The sequence below is a fragment of the Melanostigma gelatinosum genome, assembly GCF_949748355.1.
Source record: "Melanostigma gelatinosum genome assembly, chromosome: 11".
Lineage (NCBI taxonomy): Eukaryota > Metazoa > Chordata > Actinopteri > Perciformes > Zoarcidae > Melanostigma > Melanostigma gelatinosum.
The window spans coordinates 4,239,399-4,258,971 of NC_136644.1; the positions used below are offsets into that span (position 1 = coordinate 4,239,399).

Genomic DNA, 19,573 nt, shown 5'->3' on the forward strand with positions numbered 1-19,573 from the left:
GTGGCTGGCGGGCGGCCACGCAGTCCCACTAACATAAACCAGCCCGACACTGGTGGCTGATGACATGTGAGGTGTTTACAGTTGCCCCTGAACAGAATGCTGTTGGACCATAGAGCGGTCCAGTTACCCAGTGGCCGTGTCCTGTCTGTCATTGTTTAGCCACACTCACTGAACAGTGGAGAACAAAGTGCATTTTTACTTGATTTAGGAAAATACACTAGCGCTGTGTCGCAATGCTGGTTGCATAAATTATTCTTGATGAATGGAAATGTTGCTGTGAATATTCGTGTTTCACATAAACACAATCATTCAAACACCAGAGGCTACACTTAGTACACTCTGTGTGCATTTGTGTTTGCATGTCTTTACATCCGTGCACGTCTTAATGTAAAATAGCAATGAGAATATATACATTAATAGAAAATAAAAAAGGCCATATGTCTTCTGTCGGCTCAAAACCAGTCACAGCTCTCTGCAATTTACTGACTTTCTCATTGGTTTCTGAGAAAATAAGAGCTACTTTTATTTGACTTTAATTGGTTTCAAAAAGTTTTTTAGAATTATTTGAAGGATGGTCAATGTTCCCAATGGGAAATTAATTATTTAATCAATCAGTCAATCAACAGGGAGTAATACAGTCACGAGCAGCAAAGACAAGGTGCAACATGAAGCAATGAGAGTTAGAGTTCAAATGAATCTGCTACACATTTCAGTGTTACTCTCACACTGCTTTTTACCCGTAAAGACAGTTTTACAGTACAAATATTGTGGAAAACTAAGATCAAAAAACCTAGATTTGTATAAATCACTTTTTAAACTAGAAAACTTGAGCGATGTGAAGTGGGACATTTTATCTCCTTTTGCAGAGAACAGAAACAACATCATAAAATCATAAAAAGTGTTGTATTGCAGAAACTTAAAAAAATAGAAATAAAATACTGCTGGTATATTTTGCTTTGCTGCATCAGTGTCCGGCTGTTCTTGCCAAGCTGTGATCTGAGTCCAGGTTTGAAGCAGCAAGTGCAAATGAAGCAATGGCAAGTTAACATCCACGTCCATTTTCTAAGCCGCTTAGCCTGTTCGGGGTCAGGCAGGGCTGGAGCGTGTCCCAGCAGACACTGGGTGAGAGGCACGGTGCACCGAGGTTGTCAGTCTGTCAAAGAACTAACACACACATACACACAGACAACCACATTCACGCTGGCCTAGGGGAATGCTTTTTAGGAAGAAGAAAGAGAAGGATGTCAGTAAGGTCTCATTTTATTCCAGGGAGGTTTACATGGAGGCCGGAGCCAATAAGCCCTCTGCTATAAGACTCTATAATAAATCACCTCTGGCCAGATCATCCTTCAAATGACTACAACACCGCTACACGGTTGCTGCTGCTGTTGGCAATCTTTTGCACTACTGCTGAATTTAGTTTTCCTATAGTTAATTTAAGTTAATACCATTCTATTTTATTGTATGTACTGCGCATTTTTCTGCATTTTTTGTTACAAATTTTTGGAACAAAATTTAACTTTTGTTTAGCAATATCCATAGTGTTGGATTATTATTGCTCCGTGTATATTATTAGATATTGAAATGTCTTCTTTAACCCATAAATCCTCTCAACTAGCTTATTTACCATTTTGGTGACTATTTATATTGATAAATTAACTTTATTGATCCGAAATCTGCCAGACCTAACTACCAAACTATTTTACAAAAATATAAACATATAACATATGTTTTGTTGCAGGGTTGGTTAAATGCAATTAAGTTGTTAAAATATGATGATTAGAATTAGTAGTAGTAGTTCTGGTGCAGCCTTAAAGGCTTAGTTTTATTGGTAAATTCATATTTTCCTTCAACCATCTTGAGCTTCACAGTAATTGAATGGGTGAGGTGTGGCTGGCTCTTTAAGACATGTTTTGACTGGGCACGTGCTTGCCTTATATGGGAGCAGCATCAAAGGTGACCGTTAGTTACCTCTGCTGCCGCTCCGCTCTGCTCCGCATCGAGCGGCACTATAAAACCCTGGCGGAGGAAAAAAACACAGTTTTGTCAGACACAGATCAGCGGAGGACCATAACAGTAGAGGAGTGGGTTTCACGTAACTCACCCTTTATAAGTTGTTCTTGACGAAGAAATTCAATTTATGAAAAGAGAGAGTGGATTTTAACGCCGTTCACGATCGAGGTTGGTGAGTTTGGAGTTTTTTGTTTTATCTCGGGGGGGTCTCAACAATGTGTGCCATCGTTTTACAGTTAAAAGATAGTCCATTTCCACATCACAATTCCTTCATATGTTGTCAGCTCAATGTTCTGTGTTTGGTTTTGAGTGAAAAAACGTCAAAAACAATACGTTGGTGTTGAATGCTGCGTTAATTGCTGATATGTATTAGTCGAATTCTTTGTTTTATTTGTCGTTTTAACGTCGCAAAGTTCAGCAACAACTATACTGTGCTCAGTGGACGTTAAACGTCAAGGCAATGCCGTTGTGTGTGTAAAATGACAAATGTTTTCTTTGCTGGTTTTTGTTCTTTTATCCTTAAATCAGTCGGCTCTTCGAGTTCGACTGTGAGATTAGGAGCAGCAGCAAGCTCGCGACAGTCAAACACAGTGCTTCCGGTTAGGGTTTTAGAAAATAAAAGCCTTTTTGTGGCAACGTTTGATACAACATATTTATAATAAAGAAGAGAGTGAGTGAAACGCAAGCGTTCATATTCTCTCCCAATGCTCTTCAATTTAAAGCCCCAATTATGTTGTTCGGGTGCAGAAGGACATTTCAGCAGCACTAAATGGCAAGTTTGATCAAGTCACATTTGTTGCAGCTTATTACTGTAAGCACATTCACCTGACACGTCGTCTCAATGTGGCTGACTTGACGTTGCTTTGGGTCAGCATCGCGAAGCTGAATGACCGACAGTAACCTCATTTCAACAGAACAATGAAACACAAGTATTTTAACAAAAGTATAGATTATAAATCAGTCAGTCAGACGCAACATTTACATATTCTGTCATAATGTTGACATCGGGTCGCAGTAACGATGCCCCTTAATGACTGACAATTTAACAGGAGCTTGTTTTTCATGTCAGTGTTTTATGTCCCCTTTTTTAAAGATTGTTGTTTTTAGTGTTTTTATTCATGTGCATGCTGCAGTGTTGGTGCAACGTCGACGTACATTTGCTTTGTTTTCATTCAGCAAAAAAAAAAAAACTTCATTTAATCATTTTTTCCATTTTCAATGCTCTGTCAAGTAAAACACGATGGAGATGAGAAAAAAACAAATCCTGTATGAGTGCGATACACGTGAGCGAGAAGTGATGGTAAACAAGTATAAAAGTGAAGATTCGTAAGTGTGCCGCTAGAGGCGCGCTGGCTCTGCACCATTCGTGCTGCTCAACACTCCGCTGAGTCCGCGTTATCTCTGCATGCGACGTGTTTTCACCACAGTGTTGTCCAAAAATCTGACGATTCGCGGAGGGCAGAGTCGTCAAAAAGTCGGCTCATGCTTCCCGGATAGTGTGCCGCAGAAAACACCAGTAGAATCATGCTGATCCAAAGCTCGAAGGAAATTGGCTCTCTTAATGGGTAAATCACATGGACGATGTTATGTAAGGATGGCAATCCCCCAAAATGAAGGGGGGAGAATGTAGAGACACAATTTTCTTCCAGGCGTCAAAAGTCAAAAGGGAAAAAAATTGGGACGTAATTGTAGGAGGAGAGGAAGAGAGCATTCACTGCGTGTCAAATGTGACGAAGGTGCGATTTGTTGTTTTCCACCCACACATACAGCAACATGGCAGACCACAATGTGTTTTTTCCATCATTAATTTCATGGGATTTGTGCAGTAGTGTATTGGAATAGCCACATCTCCTCTAAAAGCAAAGAAAATGTTTAACTTGTGACTTGGCACAAGCTTGTGCTGATTATGTTTGTGTCTTTTAAGCCCACAGCAATATGGTTTTATTTCTAAGGTAGTTTTAAGAGATTTATATTGTGCCCTTACTAAATCACCAGCTTCAAATGGTCAGTGTTGTACTTGTGTCTTAAATTATGTCCTTTAGGGTATCTACAGCAGGTATTTTACAGTTTGACAATGTGTGCCATGACTGCTGTGCCATTAAATCAGGTGACTCACGGAGAAAACAGATGTCCTAGTACGGCAGATATCGTGCATGGGTCACTGTGTTGTTTGTTCATCCCAAAGGTCCTGTTGTCTTTTATTACGACATGTCGTGCATTCCACTGGATTCACTGAATACAGCAGATTACATACTAACGGTGGATTTCTTTGCAACAAAGTCGAGTTACCGGTGTAAAAAATATAGTTGACATTTGTATTTTATTTAGTTTTGATACCCACCGCTCTGTCTTTGTGGCAGTTACTTAATGCGAGCAGGCGCACGTTCTGACAGTGATGTTATAAATTAGTTTTCACGCTGCAAGTGAAGTCTGCCGGGGACGGGTTTGGATGTGACGGCGCTGTCATGATTGCATTAGAGAAGATAGGGTGTAAAACCAGAGACGTCTGGATCAATGATTTGATTGGGGCAGGACTTCAACCCACAAGCAAATGATCAGCGGAGGGCATCATGTTTGAACATCACCGTGTCCTTGACATTGTTCTGCCGTCGGTCCACTCCGTGTCAACCAATCAGCTTTATTCTGTATAAAGGGCTTTCAGAAGAATGCACAAAATCCCTTTGATCCTTTTTGTTCTCAAGACTTCCAACTGCTCCTCCAAGCTAGCCATGAAGCTTGAAATATATTGCATGAAATTCTCTTCTTTAGATGACACGATCATTTAAGAACGACGCTATATTTTCCTCATGTGCTGTAAAGCTTGATGACCTTAATAAAGGACTTACGGGTCTCCGTCTTGAGTGGCTGACCTGATTTTTAGCTCTCGGTGGCCAAGTGTCTGTCTCAGAAAACAGGATTACAAATGTAACTCCCTGACATTTGTGGGGCCTCTGGGTTTGACTTACCAGCTAGAGAACAAAGTAAAAAAAAAAAAAAAAACACACCAAGTCGCAAAACATATTTAGTGTATTTTCGTCTGATCACAAATCCAAGGACTCCTGAATCTGCAAATGGAATAAACAATTCGGCATGAAAAGGTGATTGGGAGGAATGGTGTGCTATTTAGCTGTGTAACTGTGTGTCTTCTAATTACATTACTTTGAGCACTAAGGCTGTTTAATCAGGGTGTTGTTTGAACAATGGGAGGCAGGGATGTTTTCTTGTAAAAGAACATTTACATCAAATGCACGGAGGAGTTAACACGTTGAAGATTGTGACGACAGAAGGATTACCGTTAACTTTCACCACATTTACAAACTGCCCACCACCCACTCGTCCTCCGTGCTTAGCTGTATGACCTTTGGACAGATGAGTCTACATCGAGTGGACCTGAATTTGCTGGAGGCTAACAGCCGTCCTCAGTCATCGGGCGACTTCATCTGCTGAGTGTTGCTGTATTTCTGGCTGGTCTGCGTTTCAGAACACATTTGTTCAACAGGTGAATCTGTTATCACGCTTGTTTTTCTGTCCGCAGTGATTCTTTGTTTCTGACGTCAATTCACTGTTTTGTTTTAGTCGTAGCAGGTTTTTAGAATATAAGACGAAGAAGCAGCTTGGTAATGTGTGCCGTGTTCCTGATTGCTCTTTTTCCATCATGATTTTTGTTCCATTTATTTCATGAAAGGTTCTCTTTTTGACTTGTTTCTCGTGCCTTATTGTGACACGATCAACAGGACGTCACAGCCATATTTGGTGCAGTTGCGTGCATGTGGTTACGGTTTGTTAATGTAACGACTTTCTGTTCTGCTTTCACATCAGCGCCGTGCTTCAATGGATGTGGGATTAACTTCCTTTTTCCAAAGACACGAAGCTGGACTACAGAGTGTTAGTTCCCCGACTGTGTTTAATCTGTGAACGCAGGTATTGCATGTAGTACATGTGTACGTTTGCAGTGGTTGACACTCTCTCTCTCTCTCTCTGTCTCTGTCTTTTTTTGGGGTTCCCAGTGAGGAGCTGGAGTGTGCTCAGTGAGGTTGGGAAGACATCAACATGTCGGTCTCCACTCAACTGGGTTTACTGCTTTGGAAGAACTTCACTTACCGACGGAGACAGACTGTAAGTAGGAGTGCTTCAAATGACTGACTCATCAGTCAATGGACTGGATGAGTACACAGTACAAGGACACAGTCCATTAATTGATCATTTGTCTTATCTTTTGGTTTATATAATGATATATATTTTTTCTTTTTTCTATTCTTTTTTTGTTTATTCCATTTAATTTAAGATCCAAAAAAGAAAACCTGACATTTTACTTTTAAATTTTCCTTTCAAAAGTGTCAACATCACATACATTATTACGTATTCTCCCAAAATAAGAAAAAGCACCACGGAGGGGCATCTAATCTCTTGTCTGATTCCCCCTGAATGCTTCGTCTCGGTCACATTTCTAACGGATCGACTTTAGATCAGAGGTGATTTCTCCAGTAGAGGTCTGAGTCTTTCCTCATAACTATGCATGTTCCAATGGGTGCGCAGCCCACAACAATGGAAGTGATGTAATTCTCCTCCGAGTCACTTGGACTGAAAAGCATTACAGTTTACAGACGGCAGTGAGTCAGTCAAAGATGTGGAGATGACACATCTCATCACATGTCTGATGCATTGTCCAGTCAATGATCTTGTGCTGGTTGACGCTCAAAGTTATGTAAATCAAAGGACACTTCCAGGCTGTGGCATGTAGACGCCCCTTTATATGTGAGGAAGCTCATCTTGCATACAATTGAGCCTGTCGGCCGTCGAGCAGAAACTCCTCCTCAAAGTGACGGCTGTGGCTGCTTGACATTGAGTGCAATTGTTTCCAACAAAGGGATACAGTGCGCTTTCTAAGACGGTGTCTTTATTCCTGCCATGCTGGTTCAGGCTGAGGAACAGGCAGCTGAAGTAGAGGGGCCATATGGGACAGATGGACATAGTCCTCTAAACCCGGCAGACCTCTCGCTCTGTCTCCCCTTATTAACCCATGTACTTTACCCAAACCCATGGTGGGATTACTGTTTACAAAGGACAACAGCTGACAGCCCCCTCCACACACACACCCACACACACACGCCACTTCTTTTAAAGCAGCAGAGATGAACTGAAAATACACAAAAACTGCAAAGCACAAAGGACAACTTGTCACTATTTTCAGGGGTGATTAACGCATTTGATTCACAAGTTTTTGTTTCCCAAGCCTTCCTTTATTTCCCTGATTAACTTGTGTCCTCATCCTTTTTGCCTTCCTCTCTTAGATCCAGCTGCTGATTGAGATCGTCTGGCCCCTGTTCATCTTCCTCATCCTGATCTCAGTCCGGATACATTATCCTCCCTACGAGCAACATGAATGTAAGCAGACAGGGAGAGAGGAAGGGAGTTACTTGACAGATTCTTTTTTTCACTTAATTCGCATCGAACACAAGAATTCAGCTTTTTTTTGTGATTTTCAGAGTATGCTTCTGATGAGTATTAGTCTGTTATTCAACTGTTCTGCCACTCTCTATTGTTAGCCATTATTTATTTGTTGCCGCTCGGTTAGATCAACATGTTGGACATCCAAGGTTTCCATGTTATTATCCACATGAAGATCGGTCGGATTTGCCAACGTTTGTTTGCGCTGTGTAAAGAAGTAATCGGACCTTTAGTTCCTGAAATTGGTGGTTTCATGACTTTCACCACGTTTCAACTCAATAAGATTATCACTGGTCAGAAGCACGAACAAAGAAATCCAGTCTTCATTTTAAGTTTTTTCTTCAATTTCGGGAAGTTTCCTGCAACAGTTTTTCAGCTATGGTTATGTGTAGTTCATTTATTCAGATGGGTTTGACTCCAGTCTGTACATAGTTATGTATTCACGATGAGCTTGTATGTGGATCGTCGTGCACCGAGCCGGTTCCCCTATTCGTTACAAAATCATTGATAAGAAACGTATCACAAGTCAGCTTGAACCCAGATAACCCAGTAAACTCCAACTCCTGACCTCCTTGTCGCCATCTACCCTTATCTCTTCAGTATAGTAGCTACTTAACCTCAGCAAATCGTAGCAGTGGCCATAAAGGTAGCTGATAAGAGTACAAACAATTGTTCAGATAATGGAGACGCCTACGTGTCATAGCTTGCCTTGGTTATAATGAGTTGGAAATCCTTTTATTGTGAACTATTAAATAACAAACTACTTTTTCAAGTATAAATCTAAAGTATGAATAAATAGTTTGTCTGGAATATTCCATTTAGACCAGTTTCTGTTTTATTGATATTGAAGTCCAGATATAAAACTAATTGTATAAATTGTATGCTCTCCCATTCCTTTGCAGGCCATTTCCCTAACAAGGCCATGCCCTCCGCGGGGGCCCTGCCCTGGGTACAAGGCATTATCTGCAACGCCAACAACCCCTGCTTCCGGAACCCTACCCCAGGCGAGAGTCCCGGGGTGGTGGGGAATTTCAACGATTCTATGTGAGTAACAAAGTATTCACTTAGTGCAGGGGAAAAATAGTTTCGTGACACTTTGTATTCATATTGTTATTATTAGAATAATAGTTCTAAATTGGTCACAAGATGTATTCTTTTAGAAGGCCTGGCATTCTCGAGAGATGTGAAACAGTGTGTCTGATTTTCCCCTCTCTCCTGGAACATCTCCAGAATCTCCCGTCTCTTCACTGATGCCAAGAAGATCCTGCTCTACACGCAGAATGATAAAAGCTACGAGGGCTACAAGGGACTGCTGAGGGCCCTCAGGAATCTGCAGAAGAACACTGCTCGTAAGGACACACCTTTTTCATTTTTATTATAGTTTTTGAATGACCAACTGGTGATCTTCAGTCAACCTGCCCATTCACGTTGGCCACCCATTCATCCATTGAAACAGAAGGGAACACTCCTACACAACTGCACACGCAGATAGGGTTTCACTGAGTGAGTGACTCACACTAGTACAAAGTGAATGAAGCTTGAATCACTGCACATTAATAAATTGCCCAAAAACGGATGATCAACATGTTAGAACTAGATAAAGCGACTTGTCGAGGCCGCTCTCGCAGCTGATGCTAGCTCAAAAGTCTTCAGACGCGTGTTCAGAGCTCTAACGCGCCGCTCCCTTATCACCGCCTGCCAGCCGGCGGCGGGGCCCTCTCCCAGAAGCCAGTGGGTGTTGCACTTCTCCGTTCTGGTGCACGACAGGACAAGCCGAAAATTGTGGACCACCCAGACAGCCATTACACAGTCAGAGCACAGATCTGGTAGGAAAGGTGGAGTTGCTCTGCCCTAGAATGTCGCCGCTTCCTGTCAACGAGGAAGCGGTCAGACGTGTGTCTGCTGTCAGTTTTACCGGCACATTCAATCATGGCCTCACATTTAATGCTCAGGGTTTTGTAGAAGAGGCTTTTGAAAAAGGAGGAGGGAGGTATTTATAACCATGACCTTGGCTTTTTGGGAGCAGAGAAAGGCCGTCTTTCTTAAATAGCATGTTGTTGGTGACTCCGGCAAAGCAACCTGAACGTAGGAGGCTGTGTTGAAGCTGCACTTACTTTACTTCACACAAACACATTAACGGGAGGCACGCTGGGAGCAATCTCTGTTTTTCAGCCGACCATGTGTACAAAGGCAACCAGGACAAAAATAAAATGGAAAACATGGACTGAAAACCCATTAATTGTATAAAAGGGAGGCTAATAACACAACAAAGGGCTTTACACACGTGTAGTGAAATGAGTGAGTTGAATTAGACCGCTTCGTTCCATTGTTGTTGCGTTTGCTACAGCAATATCAGTTAGTTTCCATAAATAAAGGGGTATTAGCTTTGTTCCACATCAGACCCTAATGTAAGTTTAAATTGACCAGAATGTACCGTCAGAAATTATGCAACGAAGCAAAACAATCAAGGTTCTTGTTGTTTGGGCTTCAGTCTGCTTTACTAGTCCTGAGCTACACTACGTTATGCAATAGCATAGCATAGCATAGCATAGCATGGCCGGGAAAAGAGAGAGAGAGATCACACATCAGAGCAAAATAAAATCGGTTCTATTCACTTTTAATTGTAAAAAATGTTTTCCACACGTTCCTCAGTTTGATTGTGTGGCGTGGGATGTACTCCTCAATGACAGTAATGTATCGTCATGTTATCTACTCTGACTCTTTCATTATTTTAACAGCACGTCTGTGCACTCCATCACAATTGATTTCATCAACGCACAGCGTCATGCTCAATCCCATATTCCCCTCTTGAACCCACGTGAGGCAATGTGCCGACGTAGCGCAGGGACAGTCATGCGTGTGATGCAGGAGAAAGCTGCAGACGGGACACTACGGGAACAACGGCAGAGATCAAAGAGCCACATGAGACAGTACAGGGTGACATGGCAGATAGATGAACGAAAGAAAATCAATATCGTGCAGCCTTTTGGACATGAGAATGCTGTTCTTAATACCAAATAGATAAATGATTTGAGAGATAAAGTTGGGTCTGACTGTCAATGCTGAGCTTTTCATACAGCACCGATTTCTTTCGTACCTCACCACCTGCCTTCTCAAAAGGGAGCCTGAAGCCTGATTTGCACAATCGAGGAAAACATCTCACATTTCTGTCTGGCTCCTTTTTTAAAGGACTCCATTTGATCCAAAGGCTCATTGTGTCTGAGCCTAATCTTTTTAAATGGAGACGGTGCCTCCCCTTTTTATTTCCTTGAATGTATGAATACCATCATTGGATTCATTCCTCATCACCTTAACCATAAACTTCAGCCCAAAACGTCGCGCTCAACATTTAGTTTGCTCTCATTTCTCCAACCTGACCAGTCTCGCACTTAAATAGCACCTTGTGGAAGTGAGCAATAACGTCACCTTGCAGACATTTCGGCTCTGATTCACACACGTGCTCAGACAGGCTCGGATGCAACCCAGCAAGCTATTGCTCCTCCAACTGCCTCAAAGCAGCACTTAACAGTCCACACCTTTTGTGGGATGATTCCACTGCTGTCCGAATTCCATCCATTATTTGTTTTCCTTGATCAGACTTCTTGGGATTCAGGAATGCTACATATGCTGACATAGGAAAAACCAGCCGTGTTTGTTCCTTCTTATGTTGTCCTACTTCAGAAAAGCGCCCTGTTCTTGATACCTCCGGGTATTTAAACCACTCAAGACTGTTCAAACAAAGACAAACACGCACACACAGATAAGGCAATGCAAGGAAACGGAACATAAACACGCACCGTTGCTGACTGCGCAAAGTACTGCTAGACTTTCCATCCGGTCTGTTCTGTCCTCGAGGGCCTTTTGGATGCAATGCACCATGGGAGCTGTGACTTCCTACTGGGACTCTGATTAGAACGTATTAGCGCTCCCTGGTCGTTCACCACTGAGAGTTGCACAGGTGCACAATTACACACACGTGCACACGGAGAGCAGGGACGGTAAGGATCACACCTCAAACTCAAAAAAAGCACACACTCTGGTGCACAGCCACGGAGGGAGGTTGGGAACACACTGTTCTCTTTCACTTCCTCCCAGGGGAAGTTCAGGTCAGTAGAAGCAGAGTGCTTCCTGTTTGCGTGTGTGTGGGTCATATGATTGCTTTAAAAGACAGATTTACTGGAGATGAGGGGAAGGACAACCAAGAGGGACGGGGGGGGGAAGGAAGATATTTTGAAATAAGCAATCAAAGTTCAACTCAGCATTTTTCTTTGTAATGCACATTCGTCTCGATAAGCCAGTGCAGTAAAAGAATGCGTGAACTTCTTTAGAGTGAGAAATAATCACTTTTAAAGTTTGATTCATCAAGCCATGCTCACATGTGCAGTTACACAACAGATAAAGACCACGCTGTTGAACCAAAAATATGAGCCTGCAGGCTGCAAGAATGTTGCTGTTGTCTCTGCCTGTCTCCTCTTAAGTAGAGCTGATTCACCCATAGTTTTGGCCATGTTCAGGCACCACTTAGGAGGAGAGGAAGCGGGTAAGAATCAGCTCTGGGTAGAGATAAGTAGGTAAAAGGTGAACATTTACGAAGGAAGAGAGTTGGAGAGAGAGAGAGAGAGAGATGGAAAGACTGGGGCACGGCATCTGGATCAAAGTTGAACGCCCTGTAGTAACCCCGGTGTGCAAAACTCAAAGCTGAGGAGAAGAGAGCTGTGTGTGTGTGTGTGTGTGTGTGAGTGAGTGAGTGAGTGAGTGAGTGTGCCCACAACCATGCCAGTATCAGAAATGCTTTGACTTCTTCGGAATGCAGCAAAAGTACAAAAACACTCTGAACTTTGAGTGCAGTCAGAGGACAGGGTGGTTCTGTGCTGGTCGATCAGCGATCATATATATATGTCACTTTACAAGTGTACTCGATGCCATATTTAATAACTTTGTTCACAAGATCATTGCGTGAGAAAATGGATCACGGCCCAACTGTACAGTGTCAAATAAATGGAATGTTCTTGTGTATCAAGCTGGGAACACTGCCGCGAGTCCTGGTTTCATATCAACCATCAGATACAGACATCTTTTTTTATCAAAGAGAGTTTTGTGTCCCATAGTTGGCTTGATTGACTCACTGCTTCTATCTTATGTATGTTTTTTTTCTAGGTTTCAAGCTGAAGGACTTTCTGCAAGACAGCGAAACCCTTTCCCACTTCCTGCACCACAACGCCTCTCTTCCTCATCACGCACTGAAACACATATTGGAGGCGGACGTCAATCTGGAGAAGGTAGAAACATTACCACTTCAAATGTTTGAGCCCCTTTTAATAATAAAACCCTCCTCTCCCGTCCTTCAACGTTTACCCTTCAGTCGATGATGATATTGCTTTGAGATGAATGTTGAATGCCGATGGCAGACAACAAAAACGGTAAATATGTTGTGTGCGGCCTTTTCGTTTTCGTCCTTGCCGCGTGAGAGAATCGCGCTCCTCTGCCCACAGTGCGCATGCAGAAAACCAATGACCTTGGCTCGACAGCATCTGTTGGGCCACAGGACTCTATCGTGGCACAGCTCTTAATACCACCAATCACTGTGTGTGTGTGTGTGTGTGTTTTTCTGCGTTCCACATTTCTCTCTCAAGTCTCTTTCTGAGTAATTGTCATCTTTTTGACTCTTAGTTTTATTCCTCTCTTGGGGAATCTGCGCATATTTAGTTTTTCTAGCTGACACGGTGATCTGTTTCACAGCAGACCCATGCACATGTCAACACACACACACCTCTCATTCAAATCAAGGTTTATATATCATTAATCTATCACGCACATGCATTGACAGATTCAGTTTCCTGCTTCAGGACCACCTCAACAAAAAGCGCCCAACCAGCTCCAGCACATCATCCCTGCTTTGCAATTGGAGGGCTGGTGTCACATGATTGCTCTTCTCCATTTTTACCCTCCCCCTCCCTCGGTTTCTCCTCGCATGCAAAGACCGAGGCTCAAAAACAAACTCACGTTACACCATCAGCTTCTCTTCTACCCATCCCGTTCTCCCCGACAGATCTATTGATCAAAGATGGCTATCCATTAGTCTGTGACGGCCATTATGAGCATTGTTTAAGGAGGGGAGTGAAGGGAATGAAAGCTTATTATCGCTGTGCCCCTGTTATCGTTTGAGACGCATGAGAGCAAATCCATAAATAGATGATCATCATAATCTCTTTGGGAAAATATATTGTTTCAGTTCTCTATGAGGCGATTAGTATGATTTAGACTCCTCCAAACTAACTCCTGTAGACCTTGATGTTTTTCCAATGAAAAGATTACCAGCCGTGTGTGTGTGTGTGTGTGTGTGTACAGTTAGTGTTATTCCATCATGCCTATCATACTACAGACTGGTCAAGGACATCTAGATGATAAGTCAGTGTGCTTACCCTGTTCTCTGTCTCTCACACACACACACACACACACACACACACACACACACACACACACACACACACACACACACACACACACACACACACACACACACACACACACACTCAGAATATCTCAGAGCCTCTGTCCAGTCCTTGAATGCTCTGATGTCCCAGAAATAAAAGAACATTCTGTTGCTCCGCCTGCACGTGCGCAGCTGTGCTCCCTCTTCTGAGTAATGTGTTAAATCATTTTAAGTTGACATTTCTCGTCTGAAAATCCTTGTCGAGCCCCAGCATTGACATTCAGAACATTTCTTTCCCTCATGGTTGCTCAGCTCCTGTGACGTCATTGTTTTGTACACAAGTTTTAGAGACATAACCTTTCTGGACTGATAAATGACGATCGGTAAAGAGTCAAGAACACAAACCGTTTCACCTCCTAAATATGAATGCAATACTTAGCATTATGAATAAAGGCCCCTCTGTAACTTTGCATTTCCTTTGTTTCAGAGTTGTTGTTTTTTATGCTTGTGGAAGGGAAATATGAATAATTGACTGGCTCACCTCTAATTATTTGTTGGGAGGAGCCTTTGCTTGTTATTGTTTATTGAATCAGTCCCTTGGGCCCCTTTGTTGTCCAACTCTTGTCCCAAACTAAATCAGACATACTGGTTATGTTTTATGGATTTATTTATCTCCACCTCTGTCCTCCCAAAGTATCGAGTCCACATGTGATTTCATAATCTCTACCCTTTCTCAACCACGGTGCTCTTTTCTTTTTTCTTTTTCTCTGTCCAGGTGCTGACCAAAGGTTTCGGCTTCCATCTCCGGGACCTCTGTAACACCACGCCCCTGGAGGAGTTCGTCCACATTGCCGACCGCAACGTGTCCCGTCTGATTCAAGAAATCATTTGCAAGTCCTCCAGCGATTGGCTGAACAAGGCCCAGAGCCACTTCCTGTCCAACTTGGACTTTTTCAAACCCATTTGGGTGAGTTTATCTGTTGAGTCTGTTGAACACATTCAACCAGAATTTTAACGTAGAAAGCAAAGCCCAGCAACTAAAACTACATCATGAACAAGTGCACAGTCTCACACGGTTGGTCTGGTCACACACTTATTGTAATCCGCTGACTGTGACACTAATATTATGCGACAAGGCGGTTCAATGTTTGTATAGGGCAAAAGATAGACGCCGTATTCAACCATCGTACGTAAATCCCTGATCCCTCATCTTTTCTGCCTACTGTGAAACTTTGTGCTTTCTGGATTTCCTTGTTTTTCTTTACTCGTTGTCCTCCCTGTCCAGCGTGACCTCTCCTCTGCCTGTATCTTATAGAACAGCCTGCCCTCTTCCCAAAAAACCCACACTTGGGTCACGATGGTGAAGTGGCAAGAGGTGAAAAAAAAAACCTCTGCGGTCTGCTGCTAGTCGGCCTACTTCTCTTTAGAGGGAGAAACAAACAGACACAGGAAGAGTGTCATTATCAAGTCAGCAAGTTGGAAAAGCTGCTCACTCGACATGAGGAAGAAATCATTTCCTGCCTCACTTGCGGACCAGATTCAGCCCAAAAACACACTCTTCCTCTTTATTATCGGAACTCAGTCTCCACATGTTGACGCAAGAAAGGAAAATTCCTTTCCAAAGTCACAAAACTGTGCAAAAGAGTGAGGGAGAGAACTCTTGCATGACTCAACGTTCTCCCATTCAGTTGCTCTGCGTGTGGGCGTATGTGTGTGTGTGTACGGATAGAAGTCGTTATCTTAGTGTGATAGACGAGAACACACACACACACACACACACAACAGTTTGACAGACGGGATCATAGGAGGTGAAAGCTACGCTGGCCTGTTCTTTCTCTACTCGCCTCTCCGTTCACCTTTCAACCCAATATTGTTCTTCTTCTTTCTCTCCCATTTGTCCTTTACCTCCCCTTCTCACCTTCATCTTTAATTCTAAAGTGTCTAAATGGATAAAACATGGAAGATAGTATCGCTGTTAGTACAGTAACGGATCAAGATCATTTGAAATAAGCTACCGGTAAATGGCAAGCAATTAATGGACAACAAACATATATTTTGTTCCATTTTCTGTTTCATTGTATGTATTTTTTTTCAGGATGTCTTAATTGTGCACAGGAACCAACAATACAGTGTAAAAATCTCAGCTGCATAGTAAACATGGCCTTTTCTGTCTAACAGAAGGATGTGAAGTCGGACCCCAAAGTCGTTCAGGAAGTCTCGGCTGCAACCGGCACTCTTCTGGAGAGCCTGGGAGCACTGGCCGTGGAGGTAGATACACACACACACACACACACACACACACACACACACACACACACACACACACACACACACACACACACACACACAACCTACTCACTTTATAACATTTACAAACAGGATTACTGATATATTTACTTCCAAAGTTCAGCCTCCAGTAGCAATGTTTGAAATCAATCCTTACTGAGAATCAGTTCTCCGTGAAGTCATTTATTTCAGCACGGGTCTCATGTAGTCGTACAAGTTTGGAGCAGTTGGGTCAGGGCCATATTGGCAATATAAACACACATACGCCCACACGGCGATTCACGGAATTTCATACAAAGGGAGAAGTGCTTCATGGGTTTAACAGGAGCAAAGAGCAAAGCAGGTAATCCTCATGTAAAAGTGAATAATGTCATTACGTGTCCGCATGAGTCATTTCAACATTCAGAAATTGTTAATAGAGGCTTTGTCCTACCACCGTGGGCTTGGATTTTCTCTGGATCACATTCCCCTTTTTGTTAGGCCTTTGTTACAGCAGGCATTATGTTTTCGGGTTGTTGTTTTTTTTCTTGAACATGATATCTCAGGATACGCCGAGAGGGGATTTCTTAGAAATTGGCCCACACGTCCTCAGGGATGCTAGTTATGAGAATGTCACACAAAAATGTTGAAGTGATGCCATTTTGATCAGACTGCATCAAGATGCAACTTGATCAGTGAGCGCAGGCATACAACCGCGGGGAGGTAATTCTAGTTTGAAGCTTAAATAAGAACGAGCGGTTTGAAATAGTGGTGTCGAGAGCACACATGTACATATTAGGGGTGGGAATCGCCAGAGATCTCGCGATACGATATTATCTTTATACTTAATTATTAATTCATTAATTACTTAATAATTATACTTCGGTCACGATACGATATTATCACGATACTGCGATATATCACGATACTTTCACGATACTGCGATATTCTCGAGTATTGTGATAACATATATTGCGATTTATTACTTTTTTCAACTTCAAATGATTTCCCCAAAGGAAAACTGTGTCAACATGTTTTATCTAATAAGATAAAGTTTTCAGTCTGTTCATCTCACTTCAGTCATTTTTATTGCAGCAAAATAGGATTGTCAAGCAGACAGACTGACCAACAATGTCATAAATGTAGCATGAACCTGACAAACTGTTTGTATTACTACATAGTCCAACTTAACCAATTGCAAACGTGTGGACTCAGTATATGAACTATAACTGATATAAGTAGGATGTAATAGTTATATAACTCAGTGTAACTTGCGATGCGTGGACGTCGAGGGCAGAGAGACAGTTATGCGCTGCACTCTCCCCATGAACAGCTGCTGTTGGCAGATTTAACCCCGTTTGTTTTGACCAACTTCCTACCAATCACGCTGACCCAGGACCTTTGCTGACCTCACCAGAAAACAACTCGGCACCATCTAGTGGACTGAAAAAGCAATTGATTTGATTTTTCCAAAAAAAATAAAGAAAATAATAATTTTGTTACAGTTTATAAAATAAAAAATCGATACTTGGCGTCCATGTATCGATATAATATCGCCACGCAAAATATCACGATACTATGTTGTATCGATTTTTTCCCCCACCCCGAGTACATATATGCGCTCACACACTCGCATGCCAGACTTAAGCCAATGTCGCCGAGTCGGAGCTGCTGGAATGTAGAACGAGAGGAGAGGGGCTGCGGTCGCTGGTGCAAACACACGCGCACAACACACACAACCCCCTTTCTCTCAGGCTCCAGCTCTGCTAGGTTGGCAAAACATAGACCCAGCTGGGTGTGTGCGTGTGTGTGTTTGCCGATGTGATAGCACTTCCTGTCTTTTAGCAGATTATATTGGTTTTCTTAGCTTGCGTTGGTGGATAAGGTGGATTTGGCAGAATGGAGAAATGCACTTATGCGTTTCCTCTTTTTCTCGAGTAACAGGAACCTCCATCTCCTCACGAGTTATCATCTGCATCCGAAAGAAGTTTAGTTGCACTTGAAAAAGTGGCAGATCGTCCATCTTTTCCTAATCAATATTGCCCAACAGCCATCCATGCTCTTAAATGTATTGTTGCTAAATCTTAATTGGGTGCGTTATTCTCCTGAACCCTTTTCTCTGTTTGTAAGTAGATTATTTTGTTTAGCTAAGTGCGGAGATTTGAACTTCCAATCATCCGGCTTCTCACTCATTCCCGAACTATTACATTATCTTGTACTGAATTCTTCATTATGAGTGGTGGTGAAATAAAAAATGTAATTTATTTCTTCCCCTTTAACAAATGCATACTGATTTAATCAACATCAACTTCTCGGAAACATTAGTGACATTTATCTTCACGTAGAGATATCTTCGGTAGAGATAGTGTGAATAAACTCTAGTTTCCCGCTGCCCGATCGCTGTCATCACGTAAAAATCTACCACTTTATATCTGGACGCGAGTTTGATCAAAATCTCTAAATTCAGTTGACTCTCTTTATATGGTCAGAATACAAAGATATGTAATTTAATGTAACAGCTTTACACAGACGTCTGTTTGCCTTTTACTGCTTTACGTTGAGTGGGTTACCGTTGTTCGATTGAGCAGGAGTGGACCCAAGACGAACTCTGAAGTCTTAGAATATTCAGTTCACAACCTGCTTTAGATGGAGTTCAAATGTATCACTTCATGTTAACAATTTTACATATGATTGTCTCCAGAGCTGCTCTCGTCTAAATAGCTATGTGCTGGAATGGAAACTTGAACTTTAGTAACCTCATACAGGCTCTGCTAGCAGGTTACTCTGGGACAATCCTCTTCTGCTGTGTGTGTGTGGGTGCGTGTGCGTGTGTATTTCTCACCTAATCACCCAAGTTAACATGGGAATCATCCTGAAGGACACACGTATTCAGTCACACAAAAGCGTTCTCAGCACAGGCTGTTGCACAGTCGGTTGCACATACACACACACACACAGTAGCAAAAACAAAAAACACCGTTGGAAGATATTGCTCTATGTGTGTGCGTGTGTGTGACACCATAAGAAAGAAAGAAAATGGTGGCTGAGGTCTCTATCAGCCTCTTGCAATAAAGTGGTGAAGACGCATACTTACGAGAACATAATGTAACAAATGCTTGTGCACACCCCGAGACCTTGTCAATGCATTAACAAACACAGGCAGCCTCGCATGAACACCGACGACAGAAAGATAAGATAATCCTTTATTCGTCCCTCAGTGGGGAAATTACAGGATTACAGCAGCATTGCTCACAAGTAAAACATAAAGATAAAAATCAAGTAATATAATAAACTAAACAGTAAACAGTCATGAAATAAGACAGTAAAGAAGAATATTAAATATACCAGTATATACAGAATATACAGACGGAATAAAAATATAAGACAATACTTAAACGTATTGGATATTGCACG

General features: G+C 42.3%; 1 protein-coding gene across 2 annotated transcripts in view; it reads left to right on the forward strand.

Moving 5' to 3' along the window:
• Positions 1-2,058: 2,058 nt before the first annotated feature.
• LOC306784662 (phospholipid-transporting ATPase ABCA1-like) overlaps positions 2,059-19,573 on the forward strand; it is a 33,651-nt gene continuing 16,136 nt past the window's right edge. For both annotated transcript variants that reach the window (XM_079278726.1, XM_079278727.1), the window contains exons 1-8: positions 2,059-2,185; positions 6,021-6,129; positions 7,305-7,398; positions 8,364-8,505; positions 8,692-8,810; positions 12,619-12,740; positions 14,670-14,861; positions 16,073-16,162. In XM_079278726.1, coding sequence (XP_079134852.1) covers positions 6,064-6,129; positions 7,305-7,398; positions 8,364-8,505; positions 8,692-8,810; positions 12,619-12,740; positions 14,670-14,861; positions 16,073-16,162 — 825 coding nt within the window. In that variant the 5' untranslated portion in view covers positions 2,059-2,185; positions 6,021-6,063. The remainder of the gene's footprint in view (positions 2,186-6,020; positions 6,130-7,304; positions 7,399-8,363; positions 8,506-8,691; positions 8,811-12,618; positions 12,741-14,669; positions 14,862-16,072; positions 16,163-19,573) is intronic.